Source organism: Phaenicophaeus curvirostris, chromosome 8, assembly GCF_032191515.1.
Source record: "Phaenicophaeus curvirostris isolate KB17595 chromosome 8, BPBGC_Pcur_1.0, whole genome shotgun sequence".
Classification (NCBI taxonomy): domain Eukaryota; kingdom Metazoa; phylum Chordata; class Aves; order Cuculiformes; family Cuculidae; genus Phaenicophaeus; species Phaenicophaeus curvirostris.
The window spans coordinates 28,888,443-28,910,439 of NC_091399.1; the positions used below are offsets into that span (position 1 = coordinate 28,888,443).

At 47.7% G+C, this 21,997-nt stretch overlaps 2 protein-coding genes across 8 annotated transcripts in view; both read left to right on the forward strand.

Annotated features, from left to right (window-relative positions):
- The window catches only part of AKR1A1 (aldo-keto reductase family 1 member A1), a 186,640-nt gene extending 180,510 nt beyond the window's left edge, over positions 1–6,130 (forward strand). For all 6 annotated transcript variants that reach the window (XM_069862985.1, XM_069862982.1, XM_069862984.1 and 3 more), the window contains exons 8-9: positions 250–336; positions 4,074–6,130. In XM_069862985.1, coding sequence (XP_069719086.1) covers positions 250–336; positions 4,074–4,139 — 153 coding nt within the window. In that variant the 3' untranslated portion in view covers positions 4,140–6,130. The remainder of the gene's footprint in view (positions 1–249; positions 337–4,073) is intronic.
- Positions 6,131–7,790: 1,660 nt separating this feature from the next.
- Positions 7,791–20,078, forward strand: NASP (nuclear autoantigenic sperm protein). 2 transcript variants are annotated; one of them, XM_069862999.1, is made up of 16 exons: positions 7,791–7,953; positions 9,428–9,478; positions 10,387–10,497; positions 11,059–11,139; positions 11,318–11,415; positions 12,118–12,335; positions 12,483–13,143; positions 14,676–14,755; positions 15,459–15,535; positions 15,661–15,734; positions 17,083–17,271; positions 17,526–17,692; positions 18,124–18,177; positions 18,271–18,342; positions 19,295–19,423; positions 19,913–20,078. In XM_069862999.1, exons 1-16 carry the CDS (start codon positions 7,886–7,888, stop codon positions 19,964–19,966), a joined length of 2,184 nt encoding a protein of 727 aa, XP_069719100.1. In that variant the 5' UTR covers positions 7,791–7,885; the 3' UTR covers positions 19,967–20,078. The 2 variants fall into 2 exon arrangements, with proteins under 2 accessions (XP_069719100.1, XP_069719101.1); XM_069863000.1 differs by lacking the exon at positions 19,295–19,423.
- The last annotated feature ends 1,919 nt before the right edge of the window (positions 20,079–21,997 follow it).

Below are 21,997 nucleotides of genomic sequence, written 5' to 3' on the forward strand. Positions count from 1 at the left end.
GTTTAATGTGTTAAACACTGAAATAGTTAGTGGTATGTCACGTCACTGCTGCTGTTCTGCTCTGTCCTGGGTGACTGAGGAGCGGAACTTTACTGCTTTAAGCCAGCTCTATTGCTTATGGATCTCTGGAGAAATTCAGGCACAAAGAGATGGCAGTGACTTACAAAGGAAACAAAACCAAAACTCAGCATCAATTAAACGATGAAAAATCCATCGTTATTGAATAAAGCCTCATGTTTTTATTCTCAGGTGTTCGATTTCAGCCTTACAGAAGAGGAGATGAGCCACATTGGAAACCTGAATAAAAACTGGCGTTACATTGTGCCAATGATTACGGTAAATTTTGCATGTTTCTTATGCTTTTGTTTACGTGCACGTGACCACAACTTGGGCTTTCTGCAGTTTTCTTTCTTTTACTGTCCCTGTCAGTACTTAATGAATAAGAACATTACATCTTTTTAGGGTGTCTAAAATGAAAGAATTTTGTAAATGCTAGGCACAAAAAAGGTGGCTTTTTGAAATTTGTTTTCACCTGTTTTGGCCACTGATGGGTGTCTTTGAGCTCTCATTATGGACCTTTCTGTGGGCCTGCAGCCAGAGTCCCATCTTCAAGTCCCACCAGGCTCCTGACGATTTGCTCTTCTCACGTACAAGCAGGCTGAGGTCCGTGCCATTCATCCAGAAGAACCCCTTGTTCCAGCTGTCCTTGTCTGCTTTGTACAATAAACCTCTAAGATCAGTGAGGAGTCGGAACGCTGTTAGTTCTCCACATCCATTGTGAAAGCCATGTGAGGGAATTTGTCCACTTTGCTCCACTGGACGTCTCCATATCAGTGTCTTGCAATGACCTTCCTAAATTTGGCTTAGGCTGTGTTATTTTTCTTCCCAAGCCCATTAGCCACAGCATCTTTTAGCATCAGTAATTTACTCTGGCACCCAAAACCTTACCTTATGCTGGTTTTAGAGAAACCAATGCCTTCTAAGTATTGAAGGCTCCTTGTTCTTTATTTTCGTATGTTAAAGGACTTAGCCCTTGTCCCTTTCCTCTCACCACGAAGTAATTTCAATGCCTTGCTGTCTCTTGTCTTTATAGTGTACCTCATTTCTTGTTGTCCTGCTTCTGACTGTGCAACAGAGAGCTGTTGCCATTCCCTGGTGTGTCACAGACCAACATATGGCAGCTCTATAATGAGTCTGAAGTGATTTATCCTTTCTCTGTCAGACAGTACATCATTACAGAAGGTCTCTCTCTGTGAATCTGGAGGCTGTCAAGCATCCCCTTGCCTTTCCAGTGGTTTATCTGCCTATAAATTATTCTTCAGTAGTTGGTGGCTTCTGGCTATTGGAATTCTTTGGGCAAAGTTTTTCTCTAGGATTTGTCATTGAGGTTTTTTGAGTGTTTGAGGGCATATCAGTGACTCATCCGAGTTAGAGAAGCTGTGAATGTGTGGTGAATGACTGCCTCCCATCCAGGGTAGGTGCTTGTTACAGCTTTCGCTGTTTGTCATGCTGCGGCCTATGAGAGCTTCAAGGCCACACTTTCAACAGTAGAGTTGCTGCAGTATGTGCGTAAATATAAACCCTCACATCCCTGCAGCCAAAATTATCTTTGTGCTTAGGGATCTGGAGTCTGTAGACCAATCTGCAAGCTTCGCTGCTGATCTGTGTGAATGTGGCAGCAACAGGCACACCTGCTGCTGACAGTGTGGTTTTCTTCAAGTGTTTTGCTACTCCTGCTGCAAACAAAGTTGTTTTGTTAATGAAGCTGAAAAATACATTAGAATGTAGCCCAGCTTGGATGAGCCGGGACAGTTAATGTACTTTTGTTACCTGGGAGACCTGATCAGATCACAGCGATTCACAAAGGAGAGATGAAATACAGTTCAAAGTGCTGGCCCATCCAACTGGAAAAAGGGTGAATGGGATGCAGCTGGGCTTCAAAGATGTTACCATATTGTCAGATAAAAAGACAGGAAGAGGGAAGATGAGGGGAATTAAAATGCGACTCTAGCTGTAAGATCTCTAGTGGAACCTTTTGTCTCCTGCCCATCCCTTCTGGGCTTATCAGAAAGAATTTTCGTCAACTGTGAATTAAAATTCCTGCCTTACCTTTCGTGCCTATCTCCTCCATGAGTCTAACTTACAGCGTCTGGATTTCAAAGTGTGATATGGCAGTGATATCAGAGCTCCTATCGTAACTAACAAGACAGTCTTTCCTTGCTGTGCTTCACTGATCTATAACCACAAGTTCTTACAGCTGTGCCACTCTTCTCCACATTGTGTTTTTGTTTAAAGCCTGAGGAGAGGCTGTTACATTGCCTGCAGGCAATCTAAGTTGCTTTATACTTCAACATTTCTTTATCCGGGTAGAGATCGGAAATTACCTTGCACCAACCTGAAATCCAAACTTTTGGAAAGACATAATTGGCCAAGGAATACACTGAAGCAAAACTTGAATGACTAGCAAGCCAGGAAAGGAGTGATGGTGGTGTGCACGTGACAATCTGTCTATTTTTGATAGCTAGCTACTGTTGACCTCCAGTGTGTTTGCTGGTGATTTTTTCTTACCTGCCCTCCCCTTCTCTCAAATTCCTGGGGTGGACTGCGATCAGCTATGTGAAACATTGACAGTGTCTTGGTGTGCTGTGAACAAGAATGCTCACCTGAGAGCTATTCTGTGTAGCAAAATATGCAAGAGGAAGAAATATGAATTCCAGGAACTTGAGGAAGTTGTTGGCTTTCAAGGGATGTGAGGAAGCCTGAAGATACTGCAATACTTTTTGTCCACAGCTTTATGGATTGTCTTCGGTTGACAGCTTCATTTCAGCTTTATTTTATTTTAATCTGAGCGTCAGTCAAACCATAACATCTTAGTTTTCTGCTCTATAGTGCCCTCAAGTGACTAATTTCACACTTCAGTAGTCTTCACGGTAAACAATTCATTACTAGGGTTTCCAGATGTTGCTTTGTAATGCAGGTTTTGTACTGAAAGCAAATAGAGGGACTTGCTAGTGGATACTTGGTTTGAAAGTCCTTGCGATCTCCCTCTGTCCCTGTAACATTTTCAGTGATCTCTAGCATCATCTTAATATAAAAATCACAATTATATGTATAAAAATCAGTTATTTCTGTAACAAACTTTGATTCTGTCGTTAGTCACTTACTGTAAGTTTTAACTAAGTGATGCTAGTCTGTCCCCCAGGAGGTGTGTACATCTTTGCCAGTGCTGCACCTACATTTCCCCAGATGTTACAGGTGAGGAGCAAGGTTTAACCTCAGCTCCATGGAAGCTGGGGGTGTGCAGTAGACTTAATGCAACTGGAAATATACCTTGTGCATCTGAATGCTTAGAGGTGGGATGTAGGAACTGAGATTTCTACGTGGACGCTTCTGCTTTTCGGCCAGCCCGAGCTTCTCTTTCGTTCTCTGTGTCTATCACAGAATCACAGAATAACCAGGTTGGAAGAGACCCACCGGATCATCGAGTCCAACCGTTCCTATCAAAACAGTTTTAAGTATTTCCATTTTACAGCTGGAGAAGCTGGTCTGCCATGGAAATGTTCTTAAACAAAATGTGCTCTAGAGGAGTTCAGTGACACAATCAATACTTAAGCGTATGACCCTGAACAAATTAGTCAGTGTGTTTCATCTTATCCATCTGTAAAAACTGGCAGCCCAGCAACTCGCTATCTTGGAAACATCGGCAAAAGCTCCAACTCCAATACAGTGTTTTGAAGTGTGCATGTTACAACACTTCCCCAGCGACAGCTACAAGGCAAAAGGCTTTTAACTATTCTCAATCTGATTCTTCAAACCTCGGCAGCTGGAAGAAAGACCCTTGCTGTAGGCTACAGAAATCTTTCTTTTTAATTTTTTTTTTTTAATTTTGCTTTCAAGAAGCAAATGTTAAGATGACACAAGGGCAGAGGGAACAGCTCTTGTTTAAGCTGAAGAAGATGCTTCCAGATGTTTGGAGTAAGATGATTTAGAAATCTAAACCATGCAGAGTTTGAAACTGAGAGTAAGAATGAATTTTTATCTTTCTGACATGAGTCTGTCTGTTTGCTTCACAGGTGGATGGGAAGCTAGTAGCAAGAGATGCTGGACACCCCCATTACCCTTTCAATGACCCCTACTAACTACTAGAAAATAAGGTGTTAGAATAACATGCTCCTCTGCACACTCTTCCACAAAGTAATTGTTGCCACAATTTATCAAAAAAACATTTTCAAATGAAACCTTCCTTCCTGAGTAGGTTTAGTCACCATGTGCTCTTTCTAAGTGACCTCTGTCCTGGAGTCACCATAGCTTCCATGTCAAAGTTTGTGGATTTATTACAATGACTACAGCCTTGCTCCTGGAAGCACCAAATCTTTTGGGGATTAGATGAAGAGTAGATGAGCCTAAATCAAGTTCCAAACATATCATTATCAGGTTAGGGCAATACTTGCAATTTACTGCCTCTGTAACTGTTTTGAAAGCTTCAGTTATTGCCATAAGGGAAGAAAAAAAAGGAGAGGAAAGGCATGAAAGCATTTTGAGACTGAACAGCTGCTCAGCCATTGACTTTGATATCTTTATTAATAGTTTTACTCAGAGAATAAAGTGAAATGTGCTACAGTTTCACTATGTCCCTAAACCACTCATTAAAACCCAAGTAAACAGCCATGCCCAGTGCTTTTTATCCCCTTTAGAGTACTTGTGGGACTTAGAATTATCCCTCCTCTATTTTATTTTTCTTTTAATTTGCCTGTAGATTTGAGGAGAATAAATGCATACCCTGGAGCAGGCCTTCAGGGCAAACCTCTGTTGATTTCTTATGGGTGGGTTTCAACTCTGACAATAGCTCCGATTGATGGTCCGATCACAAAAGCCTGGAGAACTTTTTTTGTCAGTCTTGGTAAAGCTGCCCAGTGTCTCTTTGACCAAAGATGTCCAGACTGAGTTCTGGAAGGTCACAAAACCGGTTCCTGACTCCACAGTAAGAGCAAAAAACTGCCAGAGGGCTCCTTCCATTTTAGTGTCGCACATTCAACTGCTGCCTGGGTTGATGCTTGGGAGAACCTGTCCTGTCTTCTGTTCCACCACCGACCTGGGAACACTGGACCAAGCTATTTGCCTTTAAGGCACCTCTATTTTCCCACCTGCCATGTCTCTGTGTCCCTGGCAGCAACTAGCTGTACACTGCGAGCAGGACTGGATCTTTGGCTCTAATGGTTGTTTTGTTCCAGACTCTTAGTGAATTGTCTATAGCCCTTAGTACAAAGGGTGTGAGGTGTTAGTACCTACTGCTGCTCTGACGGTGACACCTTCAGCGGCCTTAGCAACGCCAACACTTTATCTTGGTTTCTCTACCTGTAAAACAGGATTAATGCTCATTTGCCTTGGTGCAGATAGGGTGCAGGCAGAGTTTCTAAAGGCCTCTGGGATTTAAAACAAAGGAACTCTTTCAGATCTGTTGATGCCGCTCAGAAACAGTCATAGGCACAGCTCCTTGTTTGCTGCTGAATAAAGAGAGCTTAACTGACTGTAAGGGAAAGAAAGAGTGCCTATTATTTTCCCCACAGCGATAACAAACATAGCATCAGAAAAATTATCCTCTGTATTCAAGTAGTTCAAAAATTAAAGAATCAGATTATTTTAGTTTGATAACCTCATTTACAGTAGGCCCATAGTTTAATAAAACTCTGTATTCGTCTCAAGCGTAAGAGCTCTGCAAGTATTTCCTGCCCTGGGCCTCACCGTGTGCAGCTGAACTGGAACAAACCTGTTCATCACTCTTTGTAATCCTTATGTAAAATTTAAAGAATTTCTGCTCCTCAGTAAAGTGTCTTAATTCCTGCTGAATTTACCTCAATGGTGAAAGCCATTACAGCTCTGTTAGGAATCTTTGCTAGACTGGATGTTTTCTTCAAATGAGAATGCAATCCCTGGTGATTTTTTATTCTAATCAAATATGGGTGGCTTTGAATATAGTTCTTACTGCAAATCAGTAGGGAAGCAGTTTTACTTTGAAGGTGCTGTGCAGAATGTTAATAGCAGTCATGCTGCCAAGAAAAACAGTTTTTGTTGCATGTATTTCCACTTGTGTGTTTGCATGTCTCCAATAAATACTGTGCTTGGTGTATGACTTTGAGACTTGTTTCTCCCCACTCTCATGTCAGGGCCCCAGTTAACTGTTTTGAGTTACTTCTTTAATCAAGAGTAGGTATGCAGGCAGATGAGAATTCCTAAGAAAAGCAGATGAATTTTATGTCTCTCTTAAACCCAGCATTCCCCGCTCCGTCACTGCAAGCAGTAACACAGCATGGTTGAAGTTAGCGAACCTTTATCTTGATGCAGCACTGGGGGAGACAACTCTCTAGGTCTGCAGCCGCGGCCGTGCTGCTGTGTAGGAGTTTGATGGGGGGCAGCCGCGTCTGCCTGGCCGGGCAGGTTCCCTCTGCTGCAGGAAAGTGAAGCCCCAGTGTGAGCCGAGCGGGAAGCCAGCTGACACCTTGCTCTGGAGAGATGGAGGTCAAGCTGGAGCCAAGTGACCGCTCACCTTGGAGAGGTGGAGGTTGAGCTGGAGCTGATTGACACCTCGCTCTGGAGAAGTGGAGGTCAAGCTGGAGCCAGCTGACCGCTCACCTTGGAGAGATGGAGGTCAAGCTGGAGCTGACTGACCCCTCACCCTGGAGAGGTGGAGGTCAAGCTGGAGCAACCTGACCGCTCACCTTGGAGAGATGGAGGTCAAGCTGGAGCTGACTGACCCCTCACCCTGGAGAGGTGGAGGTCAAGCTGGAGCAACCTGACCGCTCGCCTTGGAGAGATGGAGGTCAAGCTGGAGCCAACTGACTGCTCGCCTTGGAGAGGTGGGGGTTGAGCCGGAGCCGAGTGACCGCTCACCTTGGAGAGGTGGAGGTCAAGCTGGAGCTGACTGACCCCTCACCCTGGAGAGACGGAGGTCAAGCTGGAGCTGACTGACTGCTCACCTTGGAGAGATGGAGGTTGAGCTGGAGCCAGCTGACCGCTTGCCTTGGAGAGATGGAGGTCGAGCTGGAACCAGCTGACCGCTCGCCTTGGAGAGATGGAGGTCAAGCTGGAGCTGATTGACCGCTCACCTTGGAGAGATGGAGGTCAAGCTGGAGCCAACTGACCACTCAACTTGGAGAGATGGAGGTTGAGCTGGAGCCGAGCAACCCCTCGCCATGAAGAGGTGGAGGTCAAGCTGGAGTCGACTGACCGCTCACCTTGGAGAGATGGTGGTCAAGCTGGAGCAAACTGACTCCTCACTCTAGAGAGGTGAAGGTCGAGCTGGAGCTGACTGACCCCTTGCTCTGGAGAGATGGTGGTCGAGCCGGAGCCAGCTGACCCCTTGCTCTGCAGAGGCAGAGATCGAACGCGGGGAGGTGATACCAAGGCAAGGGTGCTGGTGTCTCCCAGCTTGTAAGGCAAAGGAACAGGGGCTCTTCGAAGCCTGGTGTGGGGGTGGGCCTGCTGTGCAGCACAGCTGCTCCGCTCAGCCTCCTCTGGGAGGAGAAGGAGGAGCTCCCCGTTCCGGGGCTGCGGGAGAGGTTCTCGCTGGGGCAGCGGGGGCTGGCGCGGACTACATTTCCCAGCATCCCCTGCGGCACCGCGACGCCCCCGCACTACACTTCCCAGCGGGCAACGCGGCACAGCAGCCGCCCCCGACCCGCTGGGACTACAGTTCCCATCGTCCCCCGCGCTCCGCCGCCCCGCTCTCCCACGGCGGGCTGGCGCGGGGCATGCCGGGAGAGGTAGTCCCGCCGCGGCGTGCGCGCGCCGGCGAGGCGGGCCGGGGCGTGTCCTGCGGGGTATATAGGCAGCCGGAGGGGTAGGGGTCTGCACTCTGCCGCCGCCGCCCCTGTCTCTAGCAGCTTTTATGCAATCGCCGGCCGTCGCCGCCGCCGCTCCCCGCTGCGTTGAGCCCGCGCCGGCCTCCCCGACCAGGTAGGGCTGCGCGGAGTGGGGGGGGGGTGCATGCTGGGGGGGGGTGCAGCTGCGGTGGGGGGGGGGAGGGCATCAGCGGAGAGGGGGGCGCTTTGGGCCATGGGGTGCGGGGAGGTAGGGGGCGACAGGGAGATCTTCCTGTAGGGGGTAGGGGGTGTTGATGGGGCTCGCACGCCTGCCGCCCGTTGCCCCCCCACCCCCTCCCCTCAATGCCCCCCCCCACCGCCCCGCCGGTGGTACGTGCCGCCCCGCTCCCCCTGCGCCAGCTGGGCCCGCTCGGCTCGCGCGGGGCCGCCACGTGACCCCTGCGCGGCTGCTGCCATCTTTGTTGGGGGCAGCCGACGCCGCGGAGCGTGCCCGGCGAGGGGGGGTGGGGGGTGTCGTCGTCACGTGACGCCGCGCCGTCAGCCCGTGCGGAGCCGCCGCCGGCGTTTGGCGCCAACTTGGGGGGGGCGGGGGAGGGGCGGGGCCGCGGGAAGGCGGGAAAAGGCGCCCATTGTCTGTGAGGGGCGCAGCGCCCTTTGTCCCGGCCGGACACCCCCCCGGCAGCCAGGAGCCCGGTGCGGGGCCGGGGAGAGCCCAGCCCGAGCCTGCAAGGGGCCCGCCTCCTCAGCCACCTCCGAGTCGCACGAGGGTTCGGGCTGGAGGGGCCTCAGAGCCCGTCCAGTGCTGGTACCGGATCTTGTGCCTCTTGTGTTGCTCCCCAAGATCTGATTTTCATGTTCTTGTGAACTTCACAGCAGTCAAAACTCTTGTGAATTTGGAGCTTTGGCACCGGCTCTGCCTGACCTTGCGTTTCATAGAATCGTTAGGCTGGAAAAGACCTTAGAGATCATCAACCCCAACCGAGCTTAAGGGGGCTGCACACGGAGGTGGTTCCAGAAGACACGTCTGTTCAGCACTGAACACAAATTTATCCTCTCCAAAGAATGATCAGTGGCTGGAAAACTGCTGTTTGAAAGAAAACATGCTATAGAAACGATGCTCTTGGAGGGATGTTCTAACTTCCAAAAAATACCATTACTTGGATGGAGCTTAACTCTAGCTGAAATCAAAATATTCTACTTTTTGTATTAATAACTACTTTTTGTACCAGTTCCACCCCCCCAGCCATGGGCAGGGACACCTCCCACCAGACCTGGCTGCCCAAAGCCCCATCCAGCCCGGCCCTGAACACCTCCAGGGGTGGGACATCCATGACTTTCCTGGGCAACCTGGGCTAGGGCTTCACCACCGTCATTGTGACGAATTTCTTCCTAATGTCTGAATCTTCCTTTCGAACAATAAACGAAACTAAAACTAACAGGCTCCAACAGGCAGGCGTTGGGGTGAGTGGGTAGGTGGAGTCACTGTCAGTAGCTGAGTGCCTCGGAGCTGACATCTCTGCTGGCTTGGTAACACGCCTCTGAGAGCTTGGTTCCTGACACGAAATCGGTGGCCTGTGATAAAACCTTCTTTGATTTTATGTTTGCAGGATGGAAGAGGAAATGGCTGCTCCTTCCACATCCACAGACAAGACAGACAGGTATGGAGGAACTTGGAGTTGATGTTTACTGAAGTACATGGAATCCTGGGGGCTAGTGAAACAAAGTGGTCACCCTTCAAACAGGTTGTTAGCCTGAAACGTAACAGGTCATGGAATCGTAGAATGATTTGGTTTGGAAGGGACCTTAAAGCTCATCCAATTCCAACCCCCCTGCCATGGGCAGAGACACCTTCCACTAGATCAGGTTGCTGAAAGCGTCATCCAACCTGGCCTTGAGCACCTCCAGGGATGGGGCAAGTCTAGTGCTAGAAAATGCTTGCAAGGACTGATAAATGCAGACACCAGCTGTTGTTCTGGAAGTTCCTCATCTGCGAGTTAGTAAACACTAGGAAATACTAGTATGACTGGTGTGTAGTTGTGCTGTGGGCAGGTCCTCTTGCCCCTGTCCAAGATAATGGACTGGGCTGGACCTTATGGAAATGGAGCTGTCTGAGATGCACTGAATTGAATGGGGTCTCACATCTCATTCTCTGCAGATGCATCATGCTGTGCTATGAGAAACCACAACCTGGGTTTACTTTTATCCTTGGTTTAGCTGCCATAAGAGTCTGGTGAAAGTTGGTACAGTGCTTGGTGTTGTATTAGTGTGTGACTCTTGAAGCAATTTCTAGACCATCCTTTATCAGATTCTGATACCTGCTTCTTGCAGTGTTTGATGAGAATTTACCTGTCTGTCCTTGGTCATCAACGCTCTAAAGTTGGTCCAGGTTTAAGTAAATAAAACTGAACAAACCTTCCCTGCTTTGGTCGTTATGACCTGTGTAATGTATGCAACTCACTTCTATAAAAAAAACTACCTAGGTTTTGAAAGCTGCAAAGCTTTCTGATTAATATGGAAACCACCAGAATCCTGTATTTGATTATTGTTACTCATTTTTCCTTCCTAGCATGGATGTAGATGGAGAATCGAAGAAACTATTGGGTTTAGGACAGAAACACTTGGTAATGGGAAATGTTCCGGCGGCTGTGAACGCCTTCCAGGAAGCTGCGAGCTTACTGTGAGTAGTAGAATGTTTTGTGCAGTTGTGTAAGGCTTTGTTCTCAGCTTGATGGGATTGGTGTGACTTACACAAGAAGGACTGATTATTTTTCTTTACTTAATTTATGCTGCTGTGGATGTAATGCAACCTAAGAGAGCGCAAACTACTTAAAACCAGCTTGGGCGTTGGACAGTATTGTAGTCAGTGTACACTTAGACAGCTTTTGTGGTAGTAATTGCCAGTGCAGTTCCCTGTGGAGGAAAAGAGACTTGATATTTTTTTTTGAAGTGTGTGATTCTGATATAGCCTGTTAATATGAATGTAATGGGGTAGTGTTACTTGCTGGTAACTTTGCTAGCTGTGATCGGGGTGATGTGGTTTTGGGTTTTAGGTTAATTTGTCTTGCTGGATGCTTGAGAGCACTTCTAGCTAAGTTGGAGGAGTGTTCATTATTTTAGAGGAGTGCTTGTTTTTTGCTTGAAACAATGGGAGATGAACTGAGAAACTGATTATTTCTGTCTGGAAATTTTTAGCTTTCAAGTTCATGTACGCACATGCAATTCTTCATTGCTTTTGTAGGGGTAAAAAATATGGTGAGACAGCGGATGAGTGTGCAGAAGCTTTTTTTTACTATGGGAAATCTCTTTTGGAGCTGGCAAGGTATGTTAACAGTTTCTGATTTGATTAAGAGTCTCTCTGGGGTGGTAGGATTTCACCTTGGTGCAGGCAGGGTCACACTAGCACTCCCTATAGGCAGGGTTGTATGGGTGGGATGGGCTGTGGCACTGCAGCTGTTATTACAAAAAATAGGGGGTAACAACCTTTTTGTTCCATTTAGAATGGAGAATGGTGTTCTGGGAAACGCCTTAGAAGGGGTGCAGGTTGAAGAGGAAGGAGAGAAATCAGAAGATGATTCTGCATTACCGCCTGTTGATGGTATGTAAAGCTGTCTGCTGGGTCGTGGAGGCACCACGCCCCGTTTTCATGTTAAAACAATCCAATTTCAGTCCGTTGGTATCTTGGGTTGCCAGATCATTCCACTGAACCTCTTAGCCTGAACGGACTTTTATTTTTGTTCTTCTGATCTTGCCTAAAGAATGAACAAAACCTCTAAAACTTGTGCAAGCAACTGGTCACTGAAAGCATGTGTAAAGGGTCACCAGGTGTCTGTCCTAAATGCCGCATTCAAACTTGCTTTCTTAAGCTTCACAGTCACCTCAAGCTGCTTTTTAACCTTGTAGCAGTACAGTGTGTAGAAGGACTGGTCAGAGTCTCTGTAAAAAGAACAGTCACTTTTATGCTACCTGCAGCTGGAGATGATACAGGAATTCCTGTCAATCCAGGCTGTTAAAGCTCTGGCACCTCTTGCTTAGCTGTGACTAAAAACGCTAGCGCAAAACTGCACACTGCTTGAGCGGCTGCTTGCAATAATGCAGCCTGGAAGGGATTTGCTTAGTGCGAGTTACTATGTTGGTTGTGTCCTAATTCCTTGTACTTGGAAAATGGAGCTTATAGGAACGTCATCTAACTTGATGACAAACCAACACACTGGAGGGTCTTGAGGGTGGTGGTGTCAGTGCCCGTTAATGTCTTTATCACTAAACTCGAAGAAATGTTTATGCTTCCTCAATCATGTAGAAGAAGCAAGGGAGGAGTTGAGAGAACAGGTATATAACGCCATGGGGGAAAAAGAAGTGGCCAAGAAGTCTACAGAAGAGTCTCCAGTACTATCTGAGAAGGAAGTCAAAGAGGAGGATGTTGAAATGAAAGAGACCACAGAAGAAAAACCAACAGAAGAAGCAATTGCTGACAAGGACATAAAGCTTGAAGAGGCTAAAGAGAAAATGGAGCCTTCTGTGGAGAAAGAAGTAACTTCAGAAGAGCAGAAAGAAGTAACTTCAGAAGAGCAGAAAGAAGTAACTTCAGAAGAGCAGAAAGAAGTAACTTCAGAAGAGCAGAAAGAAGTAACTTCAGAAGAGCAGAAAGAAGTAACTTCAGAAGAGCAGAAAGAAGTAACTTCAGAAGAGCAGAAAGAAGTAACTTCAGAAGAGCAGAAGCAGGAAGCAGCTGTGAAGGAGAAGGAAGTGGAAAAAGAGCAGAAGACAGTGCCTGAAGACAAGGTGGCAGAGGCAACCGAGAAGGAGGGGACAGCGGAGGTGGATGAGCAGGCAAAGGCAGCTGTGGGAGAAGCTGAAGCTGGTGGAGTGGCTGTGGAAGAGAAGGGAGAGGCAGGAGAGCAGACAGCAGAAGCAACAGAAAAAGAGCCAGCTGTGGAAAAGGGAGAGGCTGTAGAAGGGCAGGCAGAGCCAGCTGTGGAAGAGAAGGCAGTAGCACAAGTGACAGCAGAAGTGCAGGCAGCAGTCGCTGTAGAGCAGAAAGAAGCTGCAGAAGAGGAAGCAGAAACAGCTGAACAGAAGAAGGTGGAGGAGAAACCAGAGTTGATGGAGGTGGATACAGAAGAGAAACCAGATGAATCTAAAGAGTCTGAGTCCTCAAAGCAGCCTGTGCCCACAGAGGGCAACGAGCTATCTAAAGATGTGGAAGAAAAGGATGAAGTAGCTGCTAAGGTAGAGAAAGAGGAAAAGAAAGATGACCTGATGGAAGAGGGTGAAGGTGCTCAGGTAGAAAAAGAAGAGAAAGATGACCTGGTGGAAGAGGGAGAAGGTAACAGTGAGAGGAGAAAAGTACTTGTGGGTGGATGACTTGATGGATTTGGCTAACAATGGGTAAAGTGTTCCATTCAGGATTTTCTGTTTGCCTTGGAATAAGGCGCAGTAAAGGGGCTCTGTAAGGATTTTGCATCCAAGTAAAGTTCCAAGGAATAGTGAATAGTCTCAGTTTCTCTAGACTAACGCTTAACTAACTGCAAAGCAAATCTTACTTAAAAGCAAACTTACAGCCCTGTGAAATGCGTAAGTAACGGCTAGGCTGGTGGAGAATACTGAATGGATGTTCACTTGCATGCCTCTGGGTTTATTGCACTAACCTTTGAGTAACATGAAGCACAAGTTGCCTCTGGTTATAACCATATTTTTTAAAACAGTGGAGCAGAAAAGTAAGAACAGCAAAATACACAACAAAATAGTGCATTTGTTTGGAGGGGGCAGGGAGGAAACTCTCCATTTGAGTTGTTCTGGTGGTAATTACAAGTGAGAACTTGCTTTGCAAATCTAGACTTCGTTAGCCCTGAAACGTGAAGGCTTACTGCTGCTGTCTAGCACGGTCTTAAGCTGTCCTAGCGCTTTCTGCCATTGTTTTTGCCTGCTTCATTACAGCTGTTTTCAGGATTATGTTAAAGTAACCTGATAAAACCTGTACATCATGAAGTATTACTTGCATGGTCTTACTAGGCCAATGCTTTCTATTGCACAAGGTAATTGATGAGCTGATTGTTGAAACTTTGCTTGTCAGCAACTCAGCTTCACAGGAAGAGCCTTATTTTAGGAGCGGAAAATATTCAGACTAAGCAGTTCTGGACACTGAAAGAATTTGTAGGGCTGAGTACAGCGAACGCTCAGTGATGGAGTAGCTGCCTCCTAAGGTGTTCTGGAATTAGTGGTTATAATCTAGGAATTAAGCATGTAACTAGAGCACACTGGTCAACCATTGCTCTGAAATTATCACCCACCCTCTTTTGCTGCATGTGTCCCCAAAAAGGTTTCTGCTGGTAGAACAGATCACGCAGGGCTCCACAGGATTGGAGGTCAAATCAGTGCTACACAAGAGCAGGTTCATTAATAACATCGCCACTTATATATCTGACACGAAGAATAGGAATTCAGAAACGGTCTTATTTGTACACAGCTTGGCAGCTATCTTGCTGAAAACACTTATCTGTAGTGTGAAGTCCAGCAACTGACCAGTGCCTGCAGGGCTGCTCAGGATCCCATCCCTTCAGTGGGAACTCACTATGCCTTTGTAAGAACTCAATTCTGGGTAAGTTTCTGTTCTAGATAGCATGAAATTAAACTTAAAACGAAGACTAAAGTAGCCTGGAACTACTTTAGTCTACAGTGCCTAACGCTTTCAGCAAGATGGCTGCTGCTGCTGCTGAGAATTGAGTGTATCTGTGCTCTTCATCACACATCTAACCCGTCACTGGAAGGATGAGGGCTGGATATAATATACTCTGCCTGACTCCACATGGAGCAAGCTTAGCAACAAGTAGTATTGTTACTTGTCTACTTTCCTTGTAGAAACAGAGGAATCTGAAGATGAAGATAAAGAAAACGATAAAGCTGAAGATAAGGAGAATGAAATGACAGTGGAAGACAAGGTAAGGTTGCTGAGCTGTGATACTGGTGCACGTGGAAGAGTGCAGGATTTTTGAAGTGTCCTGTTACCGTCTTTACTAAGGCTCACTTGTATTTCATTTAGTCCTGTGTAGGAAATGACTTTTGGAAGTGAACGTTGCCCAAGGAAGGGGCAGTGTTGTGTAGTTCACATTGTAGGATCTTGCTCAGCTCTGTCCCTAAGTTTGGGCTGGTTTAGCTGTGCTGAAGCAAATGCAGCCTGGAAAATGCAGGACCAGACAGGGAAGAGTTGCTTTTGCACAGTGCTGCTTAAGTCTGAGGTGTTGGGTTGATGTAGCGGTCAAAACACCTGGATAAACCTGAAGCCTGGTGGGGTGGCATGCTGGACGGCCGTCTTGGATAGAATATCTGCCTCTTCCTCACTATTCTAACCAAGTCCAAAAGTTGATTTTAAAAAAGTGAAAAATAAACCCCTTTATTTAGGTCTTGGTGCTTGGCACCCTGTTAACTAACAACATAGCTTCTGTTCCACTTTAAACATCTTCACTGCAGGCTAAGTCTCCATTGATGCCATAACCTTTTTTGCATGTTCTTTTTCCTTCTAGTGGTAAACTGTTTACATCTTAAAGAAATGTATTCCTTGACAACATTGCTTGGAAACTTAGTGTTGTTGTTTGATGTGATACGTAACCAAGTCACTTAATCCTTCATGCATTTTCTTTACAGGAAAGCGAGGAGGAAGAAATTGGAAATCTTGAGCTGGCCTGGGACATGCTGGAGTTAGCAAAAGTCATCTACAAGAGGTAAAGACTTAGATCCTAATTTGGATACACGCTAGAGAAGAACCCCTTGTAAACTGGGGGATGATGTAAGCAATGACCATGGCACATTTCTGCTCAGGGTTTGAAAAACACTGTTTTTTATTTAGACAGGAAACAAAAGAAGCTCAGCTCCATGCAGCTCAAGCTCATCTAAAGCTAGGAGAAGTTAGCATTGAATCTGGTAAGTAGTATTAATTCTTGGGTGCAAAGTGTTCAATTCCACTTCCTGTCACTCTGCGTTTTGTACTTTAAAATCAGAGGAGATGAGTTAAGGCTGTTAATCATGGAATCATAGAGTGGTTTGGTCCCCCCTTCAGCTTAAAACTGATCCCCCTTGTCCTATCCCTGCACTTCTTGATCAGGAGCCCCTCTCCAGGTTTCCTGTAGCCCCCTTTAACTATTGGAAGGCTGCTCTAAGGTCTCCCCAGAGCCTTCTCTTCTCCAGGCTGAACAAGCCCAACTCTCTCAGCCTGTCCCCCTATGGGAGGTGCTTCAGCCCTTTGATCATATTCGTGGCCTCCTCTAGACTCACTTCAACAGATCCATGTCCTTTTTGAGCTGTGGAAGTGATTAAAGTTGAAAATAAAATTGACCTTGATAAGTGCAGCCATGTGAGACACTTCAGAATCAATAGATAAATGTGTTGATGCCTTAAATGGGATAGTCCTTGATTTTCCAGAACAGTGAAAGAAAGCTTTGACTAAGAAATAAAGCGTTACCAGATCAAAACCAGCCCTGTGTTCTGCTCTGTAGCCAAGGCTCAGTTAGCTTTGGAAACCTGGGAGAGGCTTTCCTTCTTGAAGTAATGACTTGCTGAGCTCAATGGGAGCTGTCGGTGCTACCCCTTCCACAGAGTAAAGACTGCAAATAAAGCAGTTGATTTTATTAAACTTCTCAAAATACCAGGATGTGCTCAGGAAATGCCCTGTGTTATGCAGCAGAAAAAGGGAAGCAAGCCCCAGGTTCGTGCCTTCTAATATCTTATCTGCTTGTCATTTAAAACCATGTTTTGGTCTTGTTAAATCTAGGTAGGGTGTAGGCTTCCTCTGGCAAGCATTGGAAATAGTCACTTAGGTTTCTGTCCAAGGGGTATAGAATGAGGGTTGTGTCTTATGCCACAAGAACGCTTTCAGGGGAGAGCTGGACTGGAAGGTAGAAGAGAACTGTCCTCAGCTCTGCTTCAGGTTGCCCTCAATTCATGGTGGCAGGTAAAACAGCAGGATTTGTGTGCCTGGGTTTGACTCGGCTGCTCAGTTTACTGTGTTGCAAATGGACAAAGTGCTCTTGAGAGGGATGGAGAGAGGGGACTGAACAGTGTTAAGAGAGGGGAGGCAGCACCGGGCTGCGAGAGTTGTCACTTGGTGATCTGACAGCTGCCTCTCACTGAACTTGACTGCTGTGTGCAGTGCTGGTTCTTTCTGGGTCATGTCGTGCAATAAAATGCAGAGTAACTGCAGAAGGGGTTTAGACCTTGCTTGTTCAGGTAAATTGAGTGTGGCTTATCAAGACTGTATGGCTTTTTCCTGTAGAAAACTACACACAGGCTATAGAAGAATTCCAGTCCTGCCTGGCCCTGCAGCAGAAGTACCTGGAAGCCCATGACCGCCTGCTCGCGGAGAGTCACTACCAGCTGGCGCTGGCGTATCACTACAACAGCCAGTTCGATGAGGCGGTTCTGCAGTTTGGGAAATCTGTTGAAGTCATTGACAAGAGAGTGGGTGAGTGGATTTCTAAAGCGACCCAGTGAGTGCGAGAGCATTCACAAGTCAAAGCAGGCTTCGCTTAAATGCCTTAACAGTAGTTAAAAATGCTCGTTCCCTTGCCGTGCAAACGTCTGGTGGTCTGAAACTGGTAACTGATCATCGGGATTGTGGAAATGGTGTCTGTTAGCAGACACTTCCCTCTCTGGATATTGAGAACCAGACAGCTACTTTGTCTTGAGGTTTTTGCCATGGTGACTGTTCCCTCCTAGCAATGCTTACGGAACGAATAAAGAAGGCAGAAGGTAGTTCCCCTGAAGATGAGAAGGAGCTTGAAGAGCTGAAGGGACTGCTTCCTGAAATTAAAGAAAAGATAGAAGATTCAAAGGAGTCTCAGAAGAGTGCAAGAGTAGCTGAGCTGGCACTGAAGGCAACTCTGGTTAGTGTCCCCTGTAGTTTCCTTTAACTTGAAGTAAGCCAGTAACGGGAAGAGTTTGGGATGGATTGTACTCATCTGGGGCTTGTGGTTGCTCACAAATGGTACAGTGTGAGATCGTGAGAAGGAAGGTGAGGCAGCTGACAGCTAGAGAGGGCAGTTAATAAATACACTGTTGTTAATTGTACCCAACTGAAGCAGAATTTGATAGGCTTCTGTAGATATTTAATGTATCAGGTCTGGAAACGAGTGGAATGTAAGAATGGGCTGAGTGTTGCATCGCTCTGAGCTTTTTCTGTCCCGTGTGGAAGGGCAGGAGCGGAATGCAGTGTTGAGACATGGAGTTTTCTGTCTCTTTCTAAACTAGCTTGCATGGTTTTGTGTGACTAGACAGCCAGAACTTGTTCCAGTGTTTTCCTTCTGCTTTTCTTAAGGTTGGAACTACATCTGGCTTTGCACAAAGCGAAGACAGTGGCTCTGTTTCCACAGTAAGTTAATTAAAGGTGGATGTTGATAATTCCTGTCTGCTGTAAGGATTACTGTTTGCTGTTACTCATGTGTCAATGTCTGTCTCGTAATAGATTCCAGTGAGAAAAGCAACTGATGGTGCATCTCAGTGTGTTACAGACATCTCCCACCTTGTCAGGAAAAAAGTGAGTCCAGAACTGACTCGTACAACGCTTTGAGTGCTGCTGGCTTGCTCTCTTACTGGATATGTTATCTTAAACCTTTTTTCTTTACTTAGAATGATGTGTGGGGAGGGGGAAGCACTATAAAAATATCACCAGAAATAATAGTGTATGGGAACTCCTTTCCACTGGGAGCCAATCAATCTGGGAACCATCCAGCCTCCTTCTTTGATGGTTCAGTGCCCTGCCTGACCCACACCAGTCTAACTTGGAGCCAAGTTGTGTGGCTCCTGCAGGCTCGCTCTGAATTAGTGCCCTCTGAGGACCTGCAAGAGCAGCGTGGCCTGCAGACCATAAGAAAAGGGCAAGCAACCAGGCTGAGTTGGGTTCCCTTTCCAAGTGGAAATGGAGAATTGGACTTGTAACAAAGCCAGTCTGATGGTAGTGATGATAAGCTGCCTTTCACTGAGATAATAAATGTACTGAGCACCAGGCTCCTTTTAAAGGTGTGTGGCTTTTTTTCTAGAACTGTCTGCAATTATAATTAAAATTTTCCCCTCTGGGATCTCTGTTTCTCTTTTGTGCTGCTGTGGCAGAGCCAGGGCTGTGCTGTATTCGCCTGGGACAAGTTGGGGCTGCTTTGCACAGATGATCTAGTGTCCTTGATGCCCTAAACCTGCCCCCTTTAACTGTTACCTGGCTCAGCAATTGCATGATTCCTTGTGAAGCTAAAGATAATTCAGCACTGTCAATACTGGCACCTAAGTAATGTCTTGCTGGAGATCCTTCGTGGTCGAGACCTGTGCCAGAGCTTCAGAGCTTTGGTTAAATCCTAGCACTGCTGCTTCTGCCTTAGGCCTGGCCAGCAGAGGTTGGATACATAATGTGCAATGACACCTAGGTGTTAATATTCTAAAAAAAAAAATACTTAACCTTTAATTTGTACCTAGTGAAGACTAAACAATTTTGTCTTCAGAGGAAGCCAGAGGAGGACACTCACCAGGGAGACAATGAAGCTAAGAAATCTAAACCAGAGCCGGCTGTCAATGGTGGTGGTGACCCTGCCCCCAGTGGAAACGAGGTTGCAGAAAAAATGGAAGAGGAGGTGGGCAGCTGAGTCAGGAGTCTGTGCTGTGCTTGCTTATTTGTTTTCTGCTCTTCAGGCATTGGTTTGTGTCTGGTAGATGCACTAGGTTATTGCCTGCTGGTCTACATAAAGCTTCCTCGAGGAGGTGGGGAATGTTTCCTGGTTGGTGGGATGCATGTTGTGCCGTGGTCTCGTTTGCTGGGCTGGAAAGATGCTGCCTGTGGAGACTTGGAACCTTGGAGGGGAGGGAATGCGAAGATGCTCTGGGGGTTGGAGTTGGGCCTTTCCACCCAAAGCATTTTTTAAAACCCAGAAATATTAACTCTTATTGCCTGCGCTGCAGCTGTTAAGGTCAATATTTTAGTGTAGAGTTGGGCTCTGAAGACCAGCAAGGCGCATGTTGTCAGTTAAGTCTTCAAACTGCGCAAGCCTTGGACTGTTGCATGAATCGGTGCTGTGCGGCGGTGTCTTGTGTTTTAAAAACAAAACCTTTTTCTTCTCTTTTAGACAGAGAAAAGGCCACAAGCAGAATCAGGGGCTGCAGTTGAAAGCACAGTATGATAATTCTTTAACCTTGGACACTCCTTCTTAAAAGGAAAATGGTTTTGTATATAGTGTATTTTTTCACTTTTTGGCAACTTTTATATGACTTCAATAAAGATTGTAAGCAGATGCTCCTGGCCCCGTTCCCTTCTTTCGAGGCCTTGAGCAGCCTGAACAGGCTGGGGAACGCTGATAAGAACTTGTCTGGCCCCTGCCCCCTTCCTACCAGCCAGGAGAGGGCTGAGAAGAATCCTCAGCTCTGCGCAGCCTCTGCTTACAGCTTTTGTACCCATGTTTGTGGAGAAGGAGGGGGTGTGGGAGGAGAGGGGGATGGATCCTTGCAGGGACAGTCACTGAGTGACCCTGGGGCCCTGTTTGTGCCTTGGTGGAGCTGGGAGGCTGCTCTGGCCCAAATGTGTATCTGCTTATGGATATAGAAAGACCAAAAAGAGACAGCAAGAGCCTGAAGCTGTTTTACTAAACACCCAGAATCATCTCCGGCACAGGGGCGAAAACCTTGCTGTGGAGTTTGCTGGTTAGTGGGGCTGAACTGTGTGTGTTTCTTGAGGCTTCTCTTAGAAAAGGCTGGTGGGAAGGTGAGGAACGAGGAAAACACCCTTTGCCATCTCTTCATCACACCCAGAGAGTTAAAGCCCCGGTTCCCTGCTCCAGCTTGATGAAGGGAGGCAGGGGCACAGTCTGGTTCCAGCTCACCTGGGGGGAGGTTTGTGCTGTGCCAGGGGCTCCTGAACAGGAGGGGGGTCTTCTAAGTCCATGAAGGGGTCCAGGGGGACACGGGAGGGGACAGAGGGGTGGTGGGGAGTGATGGAGCTGCCTGGGCCGAGCGCTGGCCTGACCGGCTCCTAAAAAAGGAGAAAAATGGTGTTAAGAGCAGGGATTCTCGTCCTGATCCTGCAATGGGCACCAGCAGGAGCTGCCCAGACACCCCGTGAGCAAATTCTGCCTGTGGGTCAGTACCCGGGGTGAGGGACCCTCCTGCCCCGGTGGCCCTGGCTCTGTGGGGCACCCGCATCCCCACAGCAGCTCCTGAATCGTCTCCCCAAGGCCCTATCTCCGCTCTCATCATCCCATCTGCCTCAGCAGCCTGACCCCCTTGCAGCTGGAGACCTGGAAATACCCCGAGATGAGGCTCTTGTACCGTGAAAAGCTCCGGTGCAGCCAGGGCCGGTGGGAATCGGGGAGCCACGGGGGGTGGGAGGATGGGGGGGGGCAGCCGTGCCCCTGCGCGCTCCGCCTGGCATCGCAGCATCCCCACCTCTGCCTGCAGCTGGGCCAGCGCCTCCGCCTGCTGCTGGGCTGCCCGTGAGCCTGGGGAGGGGGAATTGGTCCCCACAGGGTTTATACCCATCCCCGCAGCCCTTTCCCTTAGTGTCCCCTGGGGCTGGGGCGCTGGGTCCCATTCACTCTGCAGGGACTCCCCCTGCGACAGGCTGAACAGTGGGGTTGTTCAGCCTGGAGAAGAAAAGGCTCCAAGGGGACCTTAGAGCAGCTTCCAGGACTGAAAGGGGCTACTGGAAAGATGGGGAGGGACTTCTTCCAAGGACACGGAGTGACAGGGTGAGGGGGGATGGCTTTAAATCGGGAGGGGAAGATTTAGATCAGACATTAGGAAGAAATTCTTCGTGCTGAGGGCAGTGAGGCCCTGGCCCAAGTCGCTGCCCCATCCCTGGAGGTGTTCAAGGCCAGGTTGGATGGGGCTTGGAGCAGCCTGATCCAGTGGGAGGTGGAACTGGGTGGGCTTTGAGCTCTCCTCCAAGCCAAACCATTCCCTGATTCTGTTCCTCTCCAGTGTCCCACAGGAACATTGTGTGGGGCTCCCCACCTGCCACCAAGTGCTGTTGCTGAACACGGACCCCACCCTGCGCTCCCTCCCCACCCTGTGCAGCCCCCCAGCTCCCACCCCAGATCTTCTTGCACACGTTGCATATGACACTGGCCGCCCCAGGCTCTGACATGGCAGTCTGGGGGCTGCCCTGTCCCTGTTCCCTGTCACCTACCGGCATCCACTCTCCTCTCCCTCCTGACCTT